At 39.2% G+C, this 22836-nt stretch overlaps 2 protein-coding genes across 4 annotated transcripts in view; one reads left to right on the top strand and one right to left on the bottom strand.

Annotated features, from left to right (window-relative positions):
- The first annotated feature begins 599 nt into the window (after nucleotides 1-599).
- Nucleotides 600-12273, top strand: LOC127453944 (zinc finger protein 574-like). Of its 2 annotated transcripts, XM_051720772.1 has the most exons (9): nucleotides 600-2125; nucleotides 5121-5177; nucleotides 5277-5537; nucleotides 6652-6812; nucleotides 6883-6996; nucleotides 8108-8892; nucleotides 9098-9224; nucleotides 9780-11354; nucleotides 11469-12273. In XM_051720772.1, exons 3-9 carry the CDS (start codon nucleotides 5282-5284, stop codon nucleotides 11628-11630), a joined length of 3180 nt encoding a protein of 1059 aa, XP_051576732.1. In that variant the 5' UTR covers nucleotides 600-2125; nucleotides 5121-5177; nucleotides 5277-5281; the 3' UTR covers nucleotides 11631-12273. The 2 variants fall into 2 exon arrangements, with proteins under 2 accessions (XP_051576732.1, XP_051576730.1); XM_051720770.1 differs by lacking the exon at nucleotides 5121-5177 and having other exon boundaries at nucleotides 601-2125; nucleotides 5217-5537.
- Nucleotides 12274-13548: 1275 nt separating this feature from the next.
- The window catches only part of LOC127453942 (protein capicua homolog), a 49546-nt gene continuing 40258 nt past the window's right edge, over nucleotides 13549-22836 (bottom strand). For both annotated transcript variants that reach the window (XM_051720764.1, XM_051720763.1), the window contains 6 exons: nucleotides 19268-19575; nucleotides 18342-18499; nucleotides 18027-18184; nucleotides 17699-17833; nucleotides 17390-17515; nucleotides 13549-15503 (listed from right to left, as the gene is read on the bottom strand). In XM_051720764.1, the coding sequence (XP_051576724.1) occupies nucleotides 15217-15503; nucleotides 17390-17515; nucleotides 17699-17833; nucleotides 18027-18184; nucleotides 18342-18499; nucleotides 19268-19575 (1172 nt within the window). In that variant the 3' untranslated portion in view covers nucleotides 13549-15216. The remainder of the gene's footprint in view (nucleotides 15504-17389; nucleotides 17516-17698; nucleotides 17834-18026; nucleotides 18185-18341; nucleotides 18500-19267; nucleotides 19576-22836) is intronic.

The following is a 22836-nucleotide window of genomic DNA, read 5'->3' as shown; positions in this document are numbered from 1 at the left end:
TGATTGGCCCCATTCACTTCCATTGTAAGTGCCTCACTTTACCTCACTGTAAAATGAGCGCAGAGTTGAAATTACATTTTTTGGTTCTCAACATTACCACAAAATGCTGTTGATTGAGCTTAACTTGTATTGAAACCGGAATATTCCTTTAAATTGGCTCATTTAAATTTACATGCTTGTCAAATTCTGGACATTAATGAGCTGATGAAGATATCTTTCAATTTAGTGTTGGGAAAGGGAACAGTGTTTTGATAACAATGTTTATAATTTATGGCACATAATGATGCAACAGATTTATGGTGCCACTGCAGTCCTCACTTACATATAAAACTGCAAGTTAATTTATCTATTTGTTTGTAAATGGTGTTTTTCCATGAGCAAACAGCAGTTTAATTTATTTCGTGTTTAATTCTAATTTGACAGGATGGACTGGATTATTTATCCAAACATTTCTTAAATTTATTTTATTTATTTGCAATATTCCTTAAATTCACCTGCAGTCATCAGCTGACCAGAACACAATCAGTTAGCATCAGAATGAGCTTTATTGCCAAGTATGCTTACACATACAAGGAATTTGTCTTGGTGACAGAAGCTTCCAGTGCACAAACAATACAACAACAAGACAGAGATAATAATAAAAAATAGAATAAAAAGTGAATAGAAAATATAAGTATATACAGAAATACACAATAATACAAATATATATATATATATATATATATGTGTGTGTGTGTGTGTGTGTGTGTGTGTGTATGTACAAATACAAATCTGTTATATACAGAAGCAAGGGAATGTAATGCCAGAAGAGGTATGGTATGTTGGATAAATATAAATAGACTAAGCTGTGTGTTGCACATAATTATTGCTCAATGGGGCAGTTTTAACTGTTCATGAGATGGATAGCCTGAGGGAAACAACTGTTCCTGTGCCTGAAGGTTCTGGTGCACAGTGCTCTGTTGCGCCTGCCAGAAGGCAACAGTTCAAAAAGGTAGTGGGCTGGGTGAGTGGGGTCCAGAGTGATTTTTCCAGCCCTTTTCCTCACTCTGGAAGTGTACAGTTCTTGAAGGGAAGGCAAGGGGCAACCAATAATCCTCTCGGCAGTCCGAACTGTCCTTTATAGTCGTCTGATGTCCGATTTCATAGCTGAACCAAACCAGACAGTTACTGAAGTGCAGAGGACAGACTCAGTGACTGCTGAGTAAAACTGTATCAGCATCGCCTGTGGCAGGTTGAACTTCCTCACCTGTGAAGGAAGTACAACCTCTGCTGGACCTTTTTCACAGTGGAGTCAATGTGGGTCTCCCACTTCAGGTCCTGTGAGATGGTAGTGCCCAGGAACCTGAATGACTCCACTGCTGCCACAGTGCTGTTTAGAATGGTGAGGGGGGTCAGTGTTGGGGTGTTCCTCCTAAAGTCCACAATCATCTCCACCGTTTTGAGCGTGTTCAGCTCCAGGTTGTTTTGACTACACCAGTGAGCCAGCCGTTCAACCTCTCTTCTGTTACTGTATTCTTGGACATTATGTGTATTGGATATTCAGATATTTCAATAATAATTGCATGTATTGGTGGTTTAAAATTAGCATGAGCAGATATAACATATTCACATTCTCATATGCACTAGCATCCAGACGCAGCTATCAGACTGTCCATAACAACGGCTTGAGTTTGACAGGCAGTCTTTTCATCCAATCACATTCTTGCGCAAGCCGCTAGCAACTCCCACGAGGCGGGGCAGCATGCACAGAGCAAGGAACAGAGACCACACAAACGGAACAATTCCACATACACGAACGTGTTTACGTCGAATTATCTCTCCAAAGAGTGCGTCGAGCAGAGCAATACTGGTTGGTTTCGGTGAGAAACGCATTCTGAACACCGGAAAGCTTCCGCAGGGCAGCTAAGCGCGGCACGAGGGATTGCCCAACTGCAGCGCGCGCGAGGCAAGGTTTGTAAAGCGGTTGAGGAAAGAAGGCCTCGCTCAGCGTTCTTAGACCTGCGGGGAAAAGTGAAGAGCGCCGCCTGACGACCGCCGTACAGCGGGGTGGTACAGTCAGGAGACAGCGGTGAGCTCCACAAGCTCTGGCAAAATCTGAAGAGCGCCACCAACTGCTCGCCACAAGGTAAACAAGTAGCGTTATGCTGTCCGTTGTGGTCCCACAACTAGCTTTAAAAGGTTTTTTGTCAGGGTATATTGTCAATTAATTTGAACTTTCTCTCTGCACCAGTACTGTAATGCATGTAATATTGCTTATTTATTGATGCAGCTCGATTTGTAGACTATTTATATTAGCAGAGCTGCCATATTTAATGGTCTTCATTTTGAATTATGAGAAATGATCTGTATTATAATGTTAAAGACTTCCTTTCTTCTGTAGAACACACAAGATGTTAGGCAGAATGACAGTCTGTCGTATTTCACTTTTATTGTATGTAAAAAAAAAAAAAAAAAAAAAGTAATGTAAGCAAATGGTGACTAAGGCTAGCATTCTGCCTTACAAATTTTATGTTTCACAAAAGTATTTGGAACAACTACAGGGTGAGTAAACAATGACAGAATACAATTTTGGGGGGTGAACTGCCCCTTTAACCCTTAAATGCATGGAAATTTATTTAGAGACCCGGCACATTTATCTATCACAAATGGATCTACAAAATGCCCAGACTGTCAAATTTTCTAAATATTTTCAAGACAATTAGAAAATAATAGAATAAAATATATTTTGATGTTTTTTTTTATTTATATAAATCAGAGAGATAATGCAAAAAATCAGGACAAATCTAGAACAGGATTCATTACTTTCACACTGACATTTCATGAGACACAACTGGCTGTCAAACACATATTGACCTACATAAGCTACACATAAGTTACACATAAGTATTTTCTGAGGCACTTATTGAGTCTAAATAGATGCACAACATAAATCATTTCAGTAGTTCACCCAGATGACAATAGTCAAATCATACTGTTCATGTGTTGTACTTACTATAGTTTACTTTGATGTTTTTTCTTCATCAGATAACAATGTCAAATGTCAGTCACTGAAACAACAGTGCCACCTTGAGTAAGAAATAACGTGTAATATGTGTATACACATATGGGATACAGATAATTCACCATTGTGGCACAGAAAATCAACCTGATACAGTGTTTATTTGTATGAATATTGTACTCATTTCTTTCATTGTAATAAAACAAATTTATATCCTGTGATAGTAAACTTATATAAATATGAAATAATCATACAAATATCATTTATGGAAGTACCGTTAGGAACATTTGAGTTATTGAATTATAAACAGGGTTCGTACAAGGTGCTTGAAGTGCTTTAAGTACTTGAATTTGACTTTTTCAAATTTAAGTCCTGGAAAACCCTTGAAAATAGCAATTTTTACCAAGAGGTGCTTAAAAAGTTCTTGAATTATAGAAAATCTTAAAATACGTTGCTTAAATCATTTAAAAAAATTAAATGTATGTATTTATTTTTGAAACAACACGACTACAGACCACTAAACCACTGCTGAATCGAGCAGCGCATAGACGGCTCTGTCACGTGGCACCTGTTACTTTTGGCAGCGCTGTTCAGAATGGGCCAATCACAATCAAGTGTTACTGGAGGATTTAAAAATATATATTTTATAGATACTGCTGTGGCGGATTTAACAAGTATGAATTCTTGCAACTATCAGTTTAATTAAAAATTACTCTCCAGAGTGAAAAAATGATATGAGATGTAAAATGATTTGAATGCAGATCAATGTAGGATTCAGTTTTGTGAGCCTTCTAGTGCCCCCTTCTGTAAAGAAAGCTTTGTGTCTCACAAAATAGGTTATTTTTGACAACATTTGGGTCAGTATCAAAATATGTTGACAAACATGTCCCTTGACTTTTTTAGTCATGAAAAAGCTTTCAAATAGCAAAAAAAAAAAAAAAAAAAAAAAATTTAAAAAAATAAAAATTTTTTAGAAAATATATTTGAAATTGTTAATTGCCTGAAAAAAATCCTTGTTCCCTTTATCAGGTACACCACTTCTATGACATGTAAAGTTATTTGTGTATTTATTTTGTACTTATTTTTAATAAAAGCATTAGTGCAAGGCCAAACAAGTGTGCAAAAAAGCTAAACAAAATTTTTATTAATAATTTTAATAATTTAAAAAGAATGTTTGTCCCTTGATTTCATGTTATTGGTTTTATCAATTTTTTTTTTTTTTTTTTTAATGTTTTAACATTTTTTTTAAATACAAAATGTTGTAGAAAATAATTTTTAAGGTTTAAGTTCAGAGGCTGCTTAAATATGCATATAGTGATTTTTCCCAGCATGTTAAAAAGTTATTCACATTTTAACTAATATTTTCACACAAAAATACTTGGTGTTGCACCCCATTGAACCCTCAAAATGTGGTGTTGTAACCCATTTAACCCTCGTTAGATTTAACTTAGTGTTAACTTGCTTCGTTCATGAAACGAAATTAAATAATAAAAGAAAGAACAACAGCCAAGTTGTCCTTTATGAATAAAAATGAATGTCAACATGTTACAAAATGTTTACCCTCAGCGTTTATAGGCAAAAACTGAAATAAATGGAAAATTTCAATATTTTGTAAGTTGGAAAGTCAAAATGTTTTGAGAATGACCTGTTTGCAATTTGGGTCAGTTCCTCACATAAATCTGTTGTGTGACTTTAGAAAACATGAAACAGAACATAAGTCATATGGACTACTGTTTACAGACCCAGTTATTCACTTTTGTTGGAAAGCGAAGTGCGTTTTAAGGGAGCACACTATTATTGCACATCAATTTCCTCATGAATGAACCAAGAATTGTTACTGTAAAGATGCTCATTGTTGTACTTGTAATAAGTGTTTTATAAAAATAAATTAACTGAATGGTTAAAATATTTGTATTTAAAATTAACAAAAATAATTTGTTTTAATGACAACTCGAGCATAGTCCTTGAAAACAAATAAAAATTTGCTTGAAAAGTCCTTGAATTTAACTTTGAAGCATCTGTACGAACCCTGTATAATTTAATTAGGTAAGAAGTGCTAGACAAATTGTTGCAGATTTTGTAGTCTCGCATTACAAAAGTTGGATTTTTTTTTTTTCTTCAGGTCATTTTGTGGCTAAGAACTCCTATCTGGAATGGGAATGCATACTCAATCTGCCAGGTAATAGTGACTCATAACCTCTGTTCTGTGGTCACACAGAACTGCATCTCCTCTTCAGCACACCAATCGTCTTTGGTTTAGAACTGTAACTTCCTGCAGCTACCATGAGTGACCAGGAGTATGTGGAGCATCAGTATATGTGCAGTGAGTGCCAGCAGCTCTTTAATACCCTGGAGGAGGTGCTGGTGCACCAACAGATCCACACAGGAGGAGAGGGGGACGAGGCAGAGTTCGTACACAGCCATGATGATTATGACACTGGGGAGAGCCAGTATCAGTGCCTGGAATGTGGAGCCATCCTCAAGAATCCAGACGAACTGCTGCTTCATCAGGAGCTGCACATGAGGGAGGCAGGGCAGGGTGAGTTTGTGCATTTGAGAGGGCAAGATGAATGAATAAATTAATGAATGTTATATTTATATAGCCCTTTTCTGACACTACACTCAAAGCGCTTTACATACTGAACAGGGGACTCTCCTCACCCACCACCAGTGTGCAGCATCCAACTGGATGATGCGACAGCAGCCATAGTGCACCAGTACACTCACCACACACCAGCTGTTGGTGGAGAGGAGAGAGTAGAGTGATGCAGACAGTTAATGGATGGGATTATTGGGAGGCCATGATTGATAAGGGCCAATGGGGGGAATTTGGTCAGGACACCAGAGTTACACCCCTACTCTTTGCAAGATGTGCCATGGGGTTTTTAATGACCACAAAGAGTCAGGATCTCAGTTTAACCTCTCATCCGAAGGACAGTGGTTTTTTACAGTATAGTGTTTCCGTCACTATACTGGGGCATTAGGACCCACACAGACCACAGGGTGAGCACCTCCTGCTGGTAATCTCACTAACACCTCCTCCAGAAGCAACCTTAGTTTTCCCCAGAAGGTCTCCCATCCAGGTACTGACCAGGCTCAACCCTGCTTAGCTTCATTGGGTAACCAATCTAGAGCTCCAGGGTATATGATAAGATGAAAAGAGCCGGATCTAAGTAAGGCTATGCTTTACATGTCAGATGACCATCTGATTTTTATATGCCCTGAACAGGGTTCCCATGGTCATGGAAAAGTTTAAAATATCAAGGAATTTTAAAAATTGTTTTCCAGATGTGGAAAATCTATGGAAATTATAGTAATAGTTCACCGATAACTTATCGACTAGATATTGCTCTTGTGTAGAGTAAAACTCAACTGCAACCCATCGGGATTGTTGATTACTAAGTGAATCTTCCTTTTCAGTCATTTTTTATTTTTATTTTTATCAATGAATTGGTCTGAATGATTTATTATCAAGTCTGAATTTGAATGTTTAAAAAAAAAAAAAAAAAAAATCCTTTTCCAGTAATCACAAACAACAGGAGAGGTCATGGAAATTCATTGGTCAAAAATTGTGGGAACCTGGCCTGAAAGTTTAGTTTGGAGATGGGCTTTGGAAGTGCATGTAATCAGCATGTTAATGCTTTTATTTTCAGAGGTTTGTGAAGTCACAGAGGTGGGTGCTGTTGGTGCAGAAGTGCCAATCCAGTACCAGTGTCTGGAATGCCTGGCCTTCTTTGACACACCTGAACAGTGGTTGACACACAGGCAGACACACAGCAGAAGCAGTACGCATAGCAACCTGACCAATGAAACAGTAAGTATACAGATGTAAACACGCTGATAAACTGTCTTCTTTGCTGTGTCTGAATTTCTGTTGTGTTCAGTTTCAGGAATTTGTTGTTCAGGCAGATGGTTCAGTTGCTCCGGTTCAGTCGCTCAATGTGCAGAATCTAGTTCTGGATGAACAGAGTGCCGGCCAGATCCTAACTTTAGCCCAGGTCTGTTTCATGCATACCTAAATTTACATACAAAAACATTTACATTTTTGTTGGCACCACATGTGAGTTACATAGTGGACAAAGGGGTTTTGTGTAAAAAGAAGTTTCTTATGGTCTTAACCAGGCAACACTCGATAAAAGCTATCTCTTCCATGTAATTATTTTTTGTTCAAATCCAGCCACAGGACCCCAGGACATTTTGTCGATTGCTGGGTTTCTACTTCTGCAACATCATGCTGGTTAGCCCTGCCCACCATGAAATCACATTGGCCCAAAATTCTGCAGCTCATAACTGTACATTATGTTGTTTCACATCGTGCAGCAATTTCAGGCTCTGTGTGGACAGAAAAATCAATTGCTGAATCGCACCTAGTTAGATCATCGTGTTACAAAAATAATTGACTTAATTTGACTAAAACTAAATGACATGTAAAGTGATCAGTCATTTTGTCATTACGTGCCATTTAGGGGCAGGTTATCTGAGATATATTATACCATAACAAAAGTAGAATTTATGTAATGGTCCGGCAGTCTCCATAAGTGATTGCACAAAAACACATGGGAAAATAGTGGAAAATGTGCAGAGAGTCTAAGTACAGCACAGAAAACCTCAGTACTGACTATTTTACAGACATAACTAAGTAAACAGAGCAGAATATTGTTTTGCTCATAGATATTCACTTAACTTGCTACTGCATGCCTCAAACAAACATCTGAATATCTATAAAAGATTGAATGTCACTAACCTGGCAAACATTGGCAAATCCAGTGATTATTTCATCCTCAAAACTGCTTATTGTATCAACCCGGAACCTTGTGAACACGACTGTTTCTAAGTGGACTGATTAAAAAAAAGTCCTGTGTGTTTTTACTCACAGAAGTTTAATCAAACCAGCCAATGTGATTAGCGCTGTATGGATCGAAAAAAGTTTTCCAGTTTTGTGTGTAATATGCATCAGACAGTTGTAACACAGACTGTGGGCATGCAGATATTTGCCCTCTAGTGATGATTAAGGTTCAGTGTGAAAATGTCTGGCCATATCGCCACTTTTCTCTTTGGATGTTACAGGTCCCCATTTCCTAAGGTATTTTTGTTGCCTTCATTTTTCAGGCTCTTCGAGAGCATGAAGCCCCATCTAAGCCTGCAGCCCCTCCTAGAACTATGTTGGTGCCAGCAAATCCATCTTTGCCTGGCTCCACCTCTGCTATGCTCCACCTTCAGTTCTGCTCCGCCCAAGCTATTGCTGATGGATCTGCCTCAGTTCCTCTCCGCAGAGCTAAACTCCTTTCCCCTCTCTTACCTGCTGATCCTATCAGGCTAGACAATGTGTCCACTTTGAAACTTGTCCCTTCCACTGGTCAGGTGAACACAGTAAAGAATGAAGGCGAGGAAATTGTAATTATCCATCCATATGAGTGTTCTGAGTGTAATCTGCTATTTAGCACACCAGAGGATTTCCTTCAACATCAGGGGGAGCACTTCTTAGGCCAGGACAAGGAGAGTGGTAGCACTGGGGTGATGGTGGGGTATGAAGAAATTTCTGTGGCTCGGGAGGATGAAGGGAGGAGTGACGGATCAGAGGAGGGCAGTAAAGTTGTCAAAGCTAGTGGTGGAAAGCGTACATGGGCTGCCCACTCAGCTGGTTTAACATCTCCTGTCTCACCCAGCAGTCTTCAGTGTGAGGAGTGCAAAAGAACGTTCACCACAGCCAAACGGCTTGCGGCACACCTTCGAGTGCATGAACAAGGAACGCACGAGTGCCCAGAGTGTGATAAAGTATTTAAGAAGTTGGTGTCACTTCAGACACACATGCGCACACACTCTGGTGAGGCACGTTTTTTATGTGTGGACTGTGGACATGGCTTCACCACAGAAATGACACTCATGATGCACAGGTACTAAAACACACATGCACACAAACGGAAACACTTCTTTTTTTTCTATCTTAGCGGGGACTTTCCATTGGCCTCAATTGTTTTTAAACTGGGCTAATGAATATCCTCTAACCATACACCTACTACTAAACTTAACCCTCACCTAAACGTTTTTGCCATTTTAGGTTTTTTTATTAAGACATTTTTCTTGTCTTCCTTATCTTAGGAAATCCCATACTTCTGAGCCACTACACAGGTGCCCATTTTGTACCAAAACCTTCACCAACATGACAAAGTTCCTGTACCATCGCCGCACTCACAGAACCGGTGAGCCAGCTGCACCAGCCTCTCAGGTAATTGATGATTTTCTTGAAAGTCAAATGAATTGCAGCTCTCAGATCCATACTTGGGGGTCCTTGTAATGGTGTAGATGATCAGAACTGAGAGAATAGACCTGCACATGTACAATTACAAGGACACAAACAGTGTGCCCCCCTTATTTGTTAAAAATAAATTAGTTCAGAGGCTTTCATGAGGCTTTCACACATTTGCAGAAATAAGATACAAGATACTTGGCTTTCAAGATACTTGGCTTTCATTGATCAAATGACACTCTGTTAATCAGATACAAGGTTCCCACTGTGAAAACCTGTTAAAGCAAGTATCAGGGAAATTTAAAATTGTGATTTTCAGGCCTGGAAAAGTTATGAAAGACATGGGAAAGTCAAGGAATTTCTGTTGTGAATAGAAATTTTCTAGGTCAGCTCAGCTTAGAGATGGGGTTTTGGAAGGGATTCAATCATTTTATTAGAAAGATGATATACTGTGTATTGACATGATCCCACTGTTATGATAAATTATTTTATTAAACAGTATACTGAAATAAAAATTTCCTTTGCCCTCTGCAGTTTGTACTGGCCCAGCGATCTCCTCTCTCCATCATTCAAAGAGCAAAACGAGAGACTGCTTGGAGGAGAGAAAGACAGGCACTGCCTATGACCGATGAAAAAAAAGAGCTTAGTGAAACAGGCACTGATCTTACTGGAGGTATTGCTGTGGTCTCCCAGTCTGCAGAGCCTGCAGAGAATGGGCTTCATGGTGAACACTCAAACAAAGAACAAGCCCAAAATAGATGCAAGATGCCAACAGATGACCCAAACCATTCAACTACTGCCAGTGGGGAAGGAGGTGGAGAGGAAGAAGGTAAACACAACACTCCTGCTGCTGAGGAAAGGCCACAATTCCCTTGCTCTATTTGTACAAAAAGATTCTCCTCGCAGATTCGTCTGTTACGCCATCGTCGAACCACTCACACCACTGAAAGACGCTTTAAATGCAACATCTGCGGGAAACCGTTCAAGAAGCAGATCCATCTACGGAACCACCTGCGCACACACACCGGCGAGCGTCCGTTCCAATGCAGTGTGTGTGGAAAGACCTTCTCATCTCTTGCCAATCTTTCCCGCCATGGACTCACACACACTGGAGTCCGTCCGTACAGGTGTGACATTTGCCACAAAGCCTTCAGCCAATCTTCTAATCTCCGTCAACACCGTCAGCATCTTCACAGCAACGCCACGCCCTTACCCTGTCCAGACTGCTCAGCTACGTTTATCCGTCCTGCTAAACTCATAGCTCACCGTTTTCTTCACCACCCAGGGTCCCCAGCACCTTACCCCTGCCCACATTGTTCTGAGGGGTTCTTGCGCAAGCACCAGAGAGACCTGCATTGCCTAGAGGAGCATCCCAACCTGACACAGCTAAACAGCATCTCCCAGATTGGAGGTCAGCAGGCATCAGGTTTGACGGATGGTAGTGAGCAGCAGTGGGCTCCTCTAATGGCAAGACCAAATCTGGATTGCACTATCTGTGGTAAGCGCTTAAACTCTCCTGCAAATCTACGCCTGCACCAGTTAAGTCACGGACTTGGGCCCGGCAGGCCACGAGGCTCCAGCTCGTCTACTGGGAAGTCCCACCCCTGTCCAGTGTGTGGAAAGCTGTTTGTTTCTGCCTCAAGTGTCACACTACATCAGAGAGTACATACTGGTGAGCGTCCATATCCTTGTGCGATCTGTGGCAAGCGGTTTCGGCAGAACACACACCTGCGTGAGCACCTTCGCACGCATTCAGGTGAGCGTCCGTTTCGATGCGAGTTCTGCAACAAAGGCTTCGTCCAGAGCATGCATCTGGCAGAACACCGGCGCACACACACAGGTGAGAGGCCACATTCTTGCAGTGAATGTGGAAAGACCTTCAAGACTGTCTCTAACCTTAGGAACCATCGTAAGACCCACACTCGCACCCAAAAACAACAGGAGCAAGTGCACAGTGGTGAAATTACAGGACAAACCAATACAGCAACTGTTGCTGTTGTGGATGTCTCTGAGATTGACCTTGCAACAGCAATACCAACTCTTTGCCAGCAGGAAGTGCAGCTTGAACAGCCCCAAGTCATTCAGATACAGACATCTAACCTTGCACAGGTAGGCAGCTATTACTTGTGTGTTTGTGGTATTTTCCCCACATATTTTCTTTTCCTTTTATATAGTTAGTAAGTTATTTTAACACCCAGTTTACATTTTCTTACCTTTTTTTAGACTCAGGGCACTCCAACTATTTTGTGTAATGAGTTTGGAGAGACTATAGCCATCATAGAGACAAGTGGAGACCTGGCAGAGGCCATTGAGCTGTACCACACCGCACTGGAGGGCGGCATCAACATGGAGGCCATTACTGTGGACAACCTGCAGTTGATGTGAGAGAAGTGAGGAACAGTGCAGCACTCCATTGGCCATTAAGGATCATTGATTTTCTTTAGATTTTGAAGATTGTGATTAAAAGATGCCTTTAGAGTGGGCAGATTTTAAAGGATGCAACCGAAGAGACCCCAAGTTTGTGATAAGATGGTTCATAAATTTGATGGCTCCTGTGTTCGGAATGGGAATGGACAGTCTGTCTTACTGCACATGACACTCTTGTTGTGACACGGATAGATCCATATAAATCGCATGAAGGCATAGATTTCAAAAGTGAACAATTACACCCATTGACAGTGGTGCAAGTTGACAACACATTATCAATGATTTGATAATAACAGTACATGCTCACTGATTCCCCATTATCATTCTGACCTGCAGATTTTGTGAGGAGGTACCAAAGACAAGAACAAATCAAATAACAGGGAAAAGTGAGATCAAAACAGCTATTACTGCTCAGCATGGACAGAAATTGGAAAGCTAATCTGCATTATGCATTAGGTCATTACTGCAATGATTAAAGGACTCATGTGTTACAATATAACATCTCTCGGTCTGTACACTGAATGTTATTTGTAGAATTTTTTTATTGTTATAATGCCGACTTGGATAGGTGTTGCAAATAAACTTAAACAGTTTGTCTCCATCTCCCTTGCAACTATTTTGAAGATGTGTACTGTTACAACAGCATTATAGCCTGCAATAATGATTTCAATTTAACTCGGTGTTAGATGGCATACATTAGTCTCTGCAAACCTTTATTGGCTTTGAATGTTGATTTCCAGTACTGGTAGCAAGTCAAGAATGTGATTGAAAATGTACTCCCAAACCCCAAAATACTGCACTAAATAGTAAATAACAAATACTTGCATATGTGGTAACACTTCAATATCTGGTAGTGTTTAAATATTCTTCAAGGTGCCATATCATGAGGAATCATATTTTCTCTGATCTTTTGTGATAAAACAGCTTTATGTACTATGAAAACATACAGTAACTTTCAGAACCCAAAATTTTTTTCCCAGTCCAAAAAGAGCATTAATTGAATACAGTATAAGCCACAAGAAAATCTTTGCAACATTGTGAAGTCACCCAGTGTTTATTACTTTAAAACTGTGATTATTTTAGCATTTTTTGATGCTAGTGGTATATACACTCACTGAGCACTTTATTAGGAACACTATGGTCCTAACAGAGTGCCCGACATGGTCTTCTATTGTTGTAGCCCATCCGCCTCAAGGTTCGACGTGTTGTGCATTCCGAGATGCTATTCTGCTCACTACAATTGTTATACAAGTAACCGTAGATTTTGTCAGCTCGAACCAGTCTGGCCATTCTTTTCCTCACATTTTCCCCATTCTGATGGTTGATGTGAACATTAACTGAAGCTCCTGACCCCATCTGCATTATTTTATGCACTGCACTGCTGCCACACGATTGGCTGATTAGATAATTGCATGAATAAGAAGGTGTACATGTCTTCCTAATAAAGAGCTCAGTGAGTGTAAATTACACACTAAGATCCAGAGAGAGGAGTGGAAAATGGGGAAGAACAATTTAAAAATATAAAAGATTTATGATATGATCACTTTAAAACTTGTATGTTTATGCTGATCCGTCATTGTAACATCACACACACATTATTAATACAAGTGTGAGGATTGTAGGCATCCCAGAATCACACAAATAAATGTCAGAGAGCCTACCACTGTATTCCACAACCCACAAGTATGTAAACTTCCAGTTTCCTGTGTGGAGAGTTAGTATTTATTCATTAATCCTAAGCATTTACTTATAAGAAGAGGCTTTTTCTTTAAACATCTATTTATTTGTATGCTGAGAGATAGTTACAAATTTAAAGCTTATCAGTATAAAGTCTGTTTTTAATATGTATATCAGTAAAACAAGGTAACACAGTAAGAAAAGTTTTTACCATATTTCTTTATTCCTCTTTTGTTTTACAAATGTTTTTTTTTAAATGTATTATTGTTTTTATTTTTTTTGTACTGGCTTTGTTTCTTTCAATGATGCTTTTGGTTGGAGTCTTTGGACTGTATTTATGTACAACAAAGACCAGCGTTGCAGGAGAAAATCACCACTGATGGCCTCCCGGTCCCACCTCACAGCCTAAAGTGAATGAGGAAAGAACAATAAAGTGACAGAAAGAGGAATGAGGAAGGGGAGGAATGTAAGTGATGAATAAAAAATAAAAATGGCTACCAGAAAGAAGGTTGAAGTGTCTGACAAAGGGCTATGTAATAACTTCCTGGTAAGAAAAGAACACTTGTGAGTATCAAGATGTTGTGAAAGTGCCTCTAGGAGGAAGGGTAGAGGGTGGAGAAATATTTTCTCACACCTGAACACATCCCTCTGGTTCTGCTAAAGAAAGAGTACATTTGTAGAGTAGTGTGTATAGGAATACAGTATATATAGGTTATAAGGATCAGATCCACAAGAACAACAAAGCATTAATTAGAACAGTAATAATAAGAAACGTAATGACCTGTAGAATTACATGTTGAGAAAAAAAAACAAGTTTTCTCCGCTAAAAAGATTCTTATAGTAAATTCTTAAGAATATATTCCCAACATTACCTTTGCTCCGTACTTCACCAGCTCAAAAGTTGAATTAAAAAGGCAGGGAGAAAAATGTTTAAATATGTGGAATCTCTTAATATATGGAAAAACATAAATCAGTGGCAATAATGTGCCTGTTGACTTCCCTTCCATTACCTTTTTTTCCTTCATGGCTAGCCAATCAAAGGCTTTGGAATGACTCCAGTTTGACTGACAACCACCAAAGCCAGTCATAGGACGAAAAGGTTTGCGAATGGCAGCACACAGTTCAAAGTTAGTCCCTCACCAAAGGTATTCAGTGCCTTAACAATGCTCTCCATTAAAAGTCTTCAAAAATAAAACACCACAGAGGGAGAAACTAAATATAACAAATAAGAGTCCAGTAAGTCTTCATTATCACTTAAACTCAGCCAATGGAGGCCAGCCTCACAATGACTGGCAGTAACCCATGAGCCAATAAAAAAAGAACCTGTGGCCAAGCTACTAACAATCAGGCCATAAAAACACAACTCTGTCTCAAAACAGATTGGGTGCCCTCGCACATCCCGCATTCAAGAAGCATCAGCAGCAGCTGCGTGACTTTACTGGCTTACAGGACAAGCCCACAATTCTCTAGTCCCCAAGTCCAAAGGAAGCCTAATGACTAATATAATGCTGTCAATTCAAGTGTGTATGTTCAAGACGAACTGTGGTGTATGCGAATGTCTTTGTGTTTAAGTAGGTAAGTGTCTGTGTATGTCAATGTAACTTACTTTAAATCTTTTCATAATTCAGTGTCTCTTTAGTAACATAAAATACTGAGGAATTGATTTTCAAAACCCCAAAGTGTTTTGAGGCATCTCCCCATATCTGCTTAATTTACATGAAAACGTTGGTCTTGCTTTTTCTTTCAATGTCCTTCTGAGTTGGTCACAGCAGAGACAAGACAACAAATGTAGATATGCAGATGTTGAGGGGAGATCTGGTCTTCAAACCATCCTGTCATCCTACAAGTGGAATCTTGTTTATCAACCTCATCTGGTGGAGTCCTGTGAATCACCTGCGTTTCTGGGCTCCTCTGGGCTGTTTTGCTCACTCTCTCGCTCTGCCTCTTTCTCCAGAGACTCTGCCCCTCCCCCTACCTCACTAGTCGCCACCCCAGAAGGTCCTGGTAAGGAGGAGAGGTCTGAAGTGCCGCCAGTTTCAGATGGAGCTGCTGTTTGCATGATCTTCTGACGGACCTCACGGATCTTGAGCTGTAAACACACCTTAGTGGGGAATATGTCGGCATATCGTGCCTGGAAAGCAGCAGTAGCTTGAGCTATTGATTGAAAGAGAGGCCAGGGTGGAAGAGAAAGAAAATGTTAGGCAGAGGACAAAACAAAATGAAAGATTTGTCTAATGCCTAATGCAGAGGTATTCAATCCCATCAACTTCCAACTTAGACTCTCAGCCAACTTTCGGACCCTGCCAACCCCCCCCCCCCCCAAAAAAGCTACATATTCTAACAATCACATTATAATAATAAAGATTGATATCATTAACAAACATTTTACGTTTTTTAATTAACATAGAAACTAGACAGAGAAGCAACTGTAGATGATATAATAGGTTGTTTCTTTAGACCAGTGGTGCTCACTATGTCAACCGGTCGATCGCAAGACAACTACTGGTCAATCTCATTTACAGGTCAAAAGGGAAAGAAAGTAGAAAGAGAAACTACACAAATAACGAGAATCTTAAAGATCACTTTTTATTTCCTTATTTCGGCTCCCCCACGCATGGATTTCCGAAACGTAGGATGGCAGGGGAAGACTTGTTCATATTTATGAGGAAAACTACCTGATTGGATAGCGTTAAGTTTATGGGTAGGGTTAGGTTATAGTTTCTTCGGCCAACTAGCTTCCTTATGAAAATGAATGACTCATCCCCTGCCATCCTACATTTCGGAAATGCGCCCATGATCTGTCTGACTGACAAACGTAACGAGAATCTTAAAGATCGGATCACGGATCACCGAAACATAGGATAGCAGGGGAAAACTCATTCATATTTAAGGAAAGCTACCTGAATGGATAGCGTTAGGTTTATGGGTAGGGTTAGGGTTGGGTTATAGTTTCTTCGACCAACTAGGTTTCGCTTCCTTATGAATATGAATGACTCAACCCCTGCCATCCTACGTTTTGGAAATTCGCCTCGTGATCTGTCGGACTGACAGACGGCTTCTTTCTGTGTGCATGCTAATGTGTGTGTGCTGTGAGAGCACTCATGGAAATGCGGATAATCATTGGTCAAATACACTTCAAAGTGATAAACACTTCAAAAGGCTTGTCTCGGCAAGGTATTAATGGAAACACAATCAGCTATGTCTAAAGTAAACGTTAACTTTAGGACAACAAAAGCAGATTTATCAGATCTGTGCATTTGGACTTGCAGAGTAAATGCAGCCTGATAGACCTTCCATTGTCTATGCCGTTAATATTAATCAAAAATTAAATAACAAGAAAACGAGACAACCATTCATTGCTCTTGGCTGGACTTTAAAAAAATATTAATGTATTAGAATCATGCAGTGGAGACCTATCATCTATGTCGTTTAATGGAACATTTGATTATTTTTGTTTTCAATTTCTGAATGTTTATTGAATACTATTGTTACTTTAAGCACTGTTTTCTGATTTTTTTTCTTTGTTCTTATTTTATTACTGACTGTTTCTTGAATAATTACTTGAGAACTTAAAACAATGTTTACCTAATTTACAAATGAGTTTGTATTAGTTTTGGTATCAAGAAATTTCAAATTTCACTGGTATAGGTAACAACTAATTTTGGTATTGTGGTAAATCTTTCTATAATGGCATAATGCAAAGTAGATCTCATGCCATAGAAGCGTGAGCAACCCTGCTTTAGACCATAAATATTTTTTTTTTTAAATCTACAGATCATAAAAAAACCCATTTGGAAATCCATTTTGAAATATACAGAATATTAGATTTTTTTTTAAAACATGTCTATACATCTGTCCATGGACACCTGGTTGAAAACCATGGGTTAATCATTGTTATTTTTTCTCATAGCATCAATTTCAAACCAATGTTGTGATTCTTATCATCTGTTGTGTATTTAATTTTAGTTATGAGCTGTTTGTGTGCTCTCTGTGAGTTGTGTGGGAGGTACAGTATTATACAAGTATCAGTACAAGCATACCTGAGGGGAAGAAGCCATGCTCCTGGAATAGCTGCATGACAAGTGCTCTCCTCTGATCAAGAGTCCTCCTAAGAGAGGAGTAGGGCACCTTGTCAAACTCTAGCTCCCCCAGTACATCCTCTCCATCTGTACCAGAGTGATGGAAACGAACAGGGATAAAGACAAAAAAAAAAAAAAAAAAAAAAGGGAAAGAGAAAGGATGGGGAATAGCAAATAATGCAATTAGAATGGACTGAATCATGGTAACAATGGCTGCAGAATTGTGAGGCAAGGATTCAGTTAGAGGTTTTGTGGGTGGCAGAATATTACCTGGCCTATCAAAGGTAAAAATGTCCCCCTCACACTTGGCAGCGCTTTTTGGTGTGTTAGGCTCTGAACTGCAGCTAGATCTGCGACGGCTTTTCCTTTTAGGAGAGATGGGGTCTTCTGTGGATGAGTCCAGGTCTGTATACAGAAGATTTTCATTTGATAAAATATATATATATATATATATATATATATATATATATATATATATATATATATATATATATATATATATATTAACTGACATAAGATGGAACTTCAGTTTACTTTTCAGGAACAACTACACTGAGAAATCATTTATAGTTGTTTGGTTCAGAGGTGTGAATCTTACTCTCGCCTGTGGAGTTTTTCCTCTTCCTGCGGTAGCTGCCTAATATGGCTCGTGGAGAGGTAGCCAGACTCTGCAGGGTTGGAGAGGGCAGCACCTCCTCTGGACGGAACTCAGGCAGCTCCGCAAAGCGCTCCTCAAAGTACACTTCTGATAGGACCCTGCACACATAACCAATCATAAGATACCAGTAATGAGTCTGAGAATGCATGTAGAGTATCTCAACATGTCTGCACATATGATGGATATAAATACATGAAATAAAGATAAAGCTGAAGAGAAAAAATATATTGTATTGTCATATTTCAAAAAACATACTTGTCAACAGACTCAAATGGTCGTTTGAGTGGTGGGGGGCGGGCCTTGACTTTTTTAGTAGGTGGCGCATCTTTATCACTATGAGATTGAGGTGGGGCAGGATCTGATCCAGAGGGAGGAGGTAATGGGGAAGATGGGTGAGAGTCCTTCCATTCAGCCTGAGTGGGGTGAAAGAAAAAGATTAACTGATACATTTGTTGTTAAAATGGAAGGTGCTTTTCCCTTGCAGCAATAAAAAAGCTGGAATAATTGCTAACTTTCCTTCCTATGTTTTTATTAATTTTTTTTAAATCACAAAAATAATTATTAATATTACCAATTAATTCACATAAATAAAATATTATTACTTCACAAAACTTTAGAAAATTGAATCTTTTTTTTTTCCTCCCCTTTTCTCCCCAATTTGGAATGCCCAATTCCCAATGCGCTCTAAGTCCTCGTGGTGGTGTAGTGACTTGCCTCAATCCGGGTGGTGGAGGATGAATCTCAGTTGCCTCTGTGTCTGAGACCGTCAATCCACGCATCTTATCACGTGGCTTGTTGAGTGCGTTACCGTGGAGACATAGTGCATGTGGAGGCTTCACGTTATTCTCCGCAGCATCCACGCACAACTCACCACATGCCCCACCGAGAGGGAGAACCACATAATAGCGACCACGAGGAGTTTACCCCATGTGACTCTACCCTCCCTAACATCGGCCAATTTGGTTGCTTAGGAGACCTGGCTGGAATCACTCAGCACACCCTGGATTCGAACTCTCGACTCCAGGGGTGGTAGTCAGCATCTTTGCTCACTGAGCTACCCAGTCCCCCAGAGAAAATTGAATATTTAAAACCTTACTGAATTACTGAACATCATATTTATTAATGAATCTTATAATGTTGTTGACAGTCAGGTTAAGGGTCTTAACCTCTTTAGCATTTACCTCTTTGCCACGCCCGCTGGTGGTTCCACCCTCTCCTACAGGATGGGCGGAACCTTCTTCTGGCCCCTCCTCTGGTGGAAAGGATGCAGGGGAGCTCATCTCATCTGGCTTCTCTTCGTCAAATGAGAAGCGACAAGCACTCTCTTTGTCCTTGTCTCGTTCTCTCTCTTTCTCCCTGTCCCTCTCCTTTTCTCTCTCTTTGCCTCTCCCTCCTCCGTCATAACTGCCCACTGGGATGTTGGCCACTGTGGCTTTCACTTTCTGAGGAGGCCTTGCTGTGATAAGTTTGTGAGACCCTGGAGCACTGCCTGTTGAAAGAGAGATGAGAGTTTCTGTCACTAACTACTGGCCATTAACACCAGTAAGAAAACAGATGATTTTGTATTGACACTTGAATTTTATTGTAGGGCCCAAGCACAGAAGGTGTGTAGGGAACTATTGTATCTGTTCGTTTTCATATTATTTTCTGCTTCTTCCACTGCCACTGAAGTCAATGGCAGCCTGAAGAACCATATGTTAAAAAGTTATAAAAAAAAGGACAGGTGCTGAAAAGTCACGTGACTACATTTAGGATCAGTCAGGACTTGACATTAACGCTTGTCCGCTTGTCCAGGACAAGTGGATATTTGAAGAGGCAAGTTAAAGAGAATTTTTCTTGCCCGACCGGACAAGCAGACTGAATAAAACGTCAATAACAAAAAAAATATCTGACTATATTTGTGATAGCCTAGGCCTGTGTCACTTGTTAGAAAGTTAATATTCTTATTCTGCTGTTGAAAGTAATCAAGAGCACATAACTGTATAATTCGCTAGTGATCTAGTAACAGCTGCACCCTGTTTGATTGACAGGTGGCGTATGTGTGTGTGCTGAACATGCATGTATGTGTGAAAATGCTCACGCTAATGCGTGCCTGAACGGTCAAATACATTTAAAAATTCTGCCAAAATGCCCGTCTTGGTGAGGTATTCATGTAAACACAGAGAGTGATATCTAAAGTGAACATAAACAGTGGAGAAAAAAAGCAGATTTTTATTCAAATGTCGGAATTGTAAGTACAAATGTAAGCTAATAGACCTACTGCCATCTAGTGTGTCATTATAATAATCAAACAACCAAGAAAACACTCACTGTTCTTGACTGGGTAACTTTAGTAGCTTTAAAAAGTATTAATGTATTATAACCATACAGTGAAAACCAGTAGAAGTTTTGTGTTGCATTTTATTCTGAATGTTTCCTTGAATACTTGAAACTGCTGTTAAATACTTCTAAAGTGGTTAAAAAGCACTGAATGCTCTTAATTTGTGTTTTTTGTTCTATTATCTTTTTATCTATTTCTATTCATTGCTGTTTTTTTTGTTCTTTTATTACTGACTGTTTACTACTCTTGAATAATTACTTAAGAACTTGAAACCATTCTTCCATAATTAACATATTAGTTAGTGTTATTATTTGTTGTGGTTTTGAAGTTGGTATTGAGAATCGTCAAATTTCACCATGGACTCCTGAAATTTTGGCATTGTGATAATGTATAACCTTTACTGTACATGGTAGATCTTGCTGCAATAACATGATGAAAAAGTAGATCTCATTCCATAGAAATGTGAGCACCCCTGCTGTTAATGGCGATGGAGGATTTTCTTTATTTGACTACCATACGTAACATAAAATAATTACCATATGACAACTGCCTCCTCTCCTACCCATTGCAGTTTACATTTCTGTTGCAGAGAATTTAGTTGATTGCATAGGTACACTATTAGGTTGGGCATTGGCCATAATTTTAGAAACATTTTACAATATATACTTTGACATGTAACTTGAGCATGTAACTTAAATGTCCTTTTTTTCTCTCCAGACAAGTAACTTTTTTACTCGGACAAGTGAATGACCAATTTACTTGTCTGGAGGACAAGCACATGACAATGCTTAATGTCGAGCCCTGATCAGTGATCAAAAGATATTACAATATCGTTAGACAGGCATATATAACATTTGATTAATTTGGCCAAATATAATGACTCTACCTTTTTTAGATGCCTTTGCTCAAACAGACTACAATGATACCCATTATTCCAATCTTGTTCATACTGTACACTCTCTGAGAACTTCATTATGTACACCTGTACCCCTACATATTCATGAGATTATCTAATCAGCCAATCATGTGGCAGCAGTGCAATGCATAAAATCATGCAGATATGGGTCAGGATCTTCAGTTAATGTTCACATCATACATCAGAATGCGGAAAACATTTGATCTCAGTGATTTAGACCGTGGCATGATTGTTGGTGCCAGACTGGTTGGTTTGAGTATTTCTGTAACTGCTGATCTCCTGGGATTTTCACACACAACAGTCTCTAGTTTACTCTAGAATGGTGCCAAATTAAAAAAACATCCAGTGAGCGGCTGTTCTGCGGACGGAAATTACTTTTTGATGAGAGAGGTCAACAGAGAATGGCCAGACATGTTCGAGCTGACAGAAAGGCTATGGTAACTCAGATGACCACTCTGTACAATTGTAGTGAGCAGAACAGCATCTCAGAATGCACAACATGTGGAACCTTGAGGCAGATGGGCTACAACAGCAGAAGACCACATCAAGCACTTTATTAGGACCATAGTGTTACTAATAAAGTGTTCAATGGGAGTATGTCCACCATTTCTGATTTTGTCACAAACATACTTTTTAAAACTCATCCTAAACATAACAATGTTTGCACCAGACCATCTTCAGAACATGATGGTCCAAAGTAATTACAAGACTCTAATATACCAAACTGTTTGCATGTAACATGTCAACAAATTTTGTGTCGTTAGTAGAATGGCCTTACATAGCCATTTCAATTTGATGAAAGCGCCATCTATTTATCAAAAGTTATAAGTAATTGTACTATGAGAATTGATTCAACTTATAGCTTTAAATAACTTTAAGTAAAATCACCAATGGGGTGCTATGTCCAAACAAATCTACTTATAACATTAATGCCATTGGTGTGCTTGGTCCTGTTATTGCTGTTTGCTGTTTATCCTTCCTACGTACTCTTTAGGAATGTCATAAAATATCGATATATCGATTATTGATCGGCACGCTATTTTATAGATATATTTTTGGGGCATAGATATATTAAAATTAGCCAACATTTAAATTAGAAGCCTAATTTCATGCTTTCCAATTCACTGTTGGCCTCTGTTTATCAGTCTGGCATAATTGCATTGGGATACCACAAGAGGGTGATAAAACATTTACTGAACCGGTCGTGGTCAGAAAAGGCACAGGTACCACACACACACAGGATGAACTGATGTGGCACAGCAGATGTGGAAAAGAAGAATTTCACTGTATATGTGCAAATGTATAATGTGTGATAAATAAAAGAAAATTATAATTATTATAATTAATTAATTATTATTATAAATTAGATGGCAGTCCAAAGTTAGGAAGGTTTTTGTACTTCAAGAACGAACAAAGTGACAGTGATGAGTTTGCAGGTTAGTGTATGAAACTGTTGCAACTGCGCAAACTGAACGATTATAAATGGCGACATTTATTATGCAATTTCTTTGTAT

This window comes from Myxocyprinus asiaticus, chromosome 16 (genome assembly GCF_019703515.2).
Source record: "Myxocyprinus asiaticus isolate MX2 ecotype Aquarium Trade chromosome 16, UBuf_Myxa_2, whole genome shotgun sequence".
Taxonomy (NCBI): domain Eukaryota; kingdom Metazoa; phylum Chordata; class Actinopteri; order Cypriniformes; family Catostomidae; genus Myxocyprinus; species Myxocyprinus asiaticus.
This window is presented reverse-complemented; position numbering and strand designations above follow the sequence as displayed.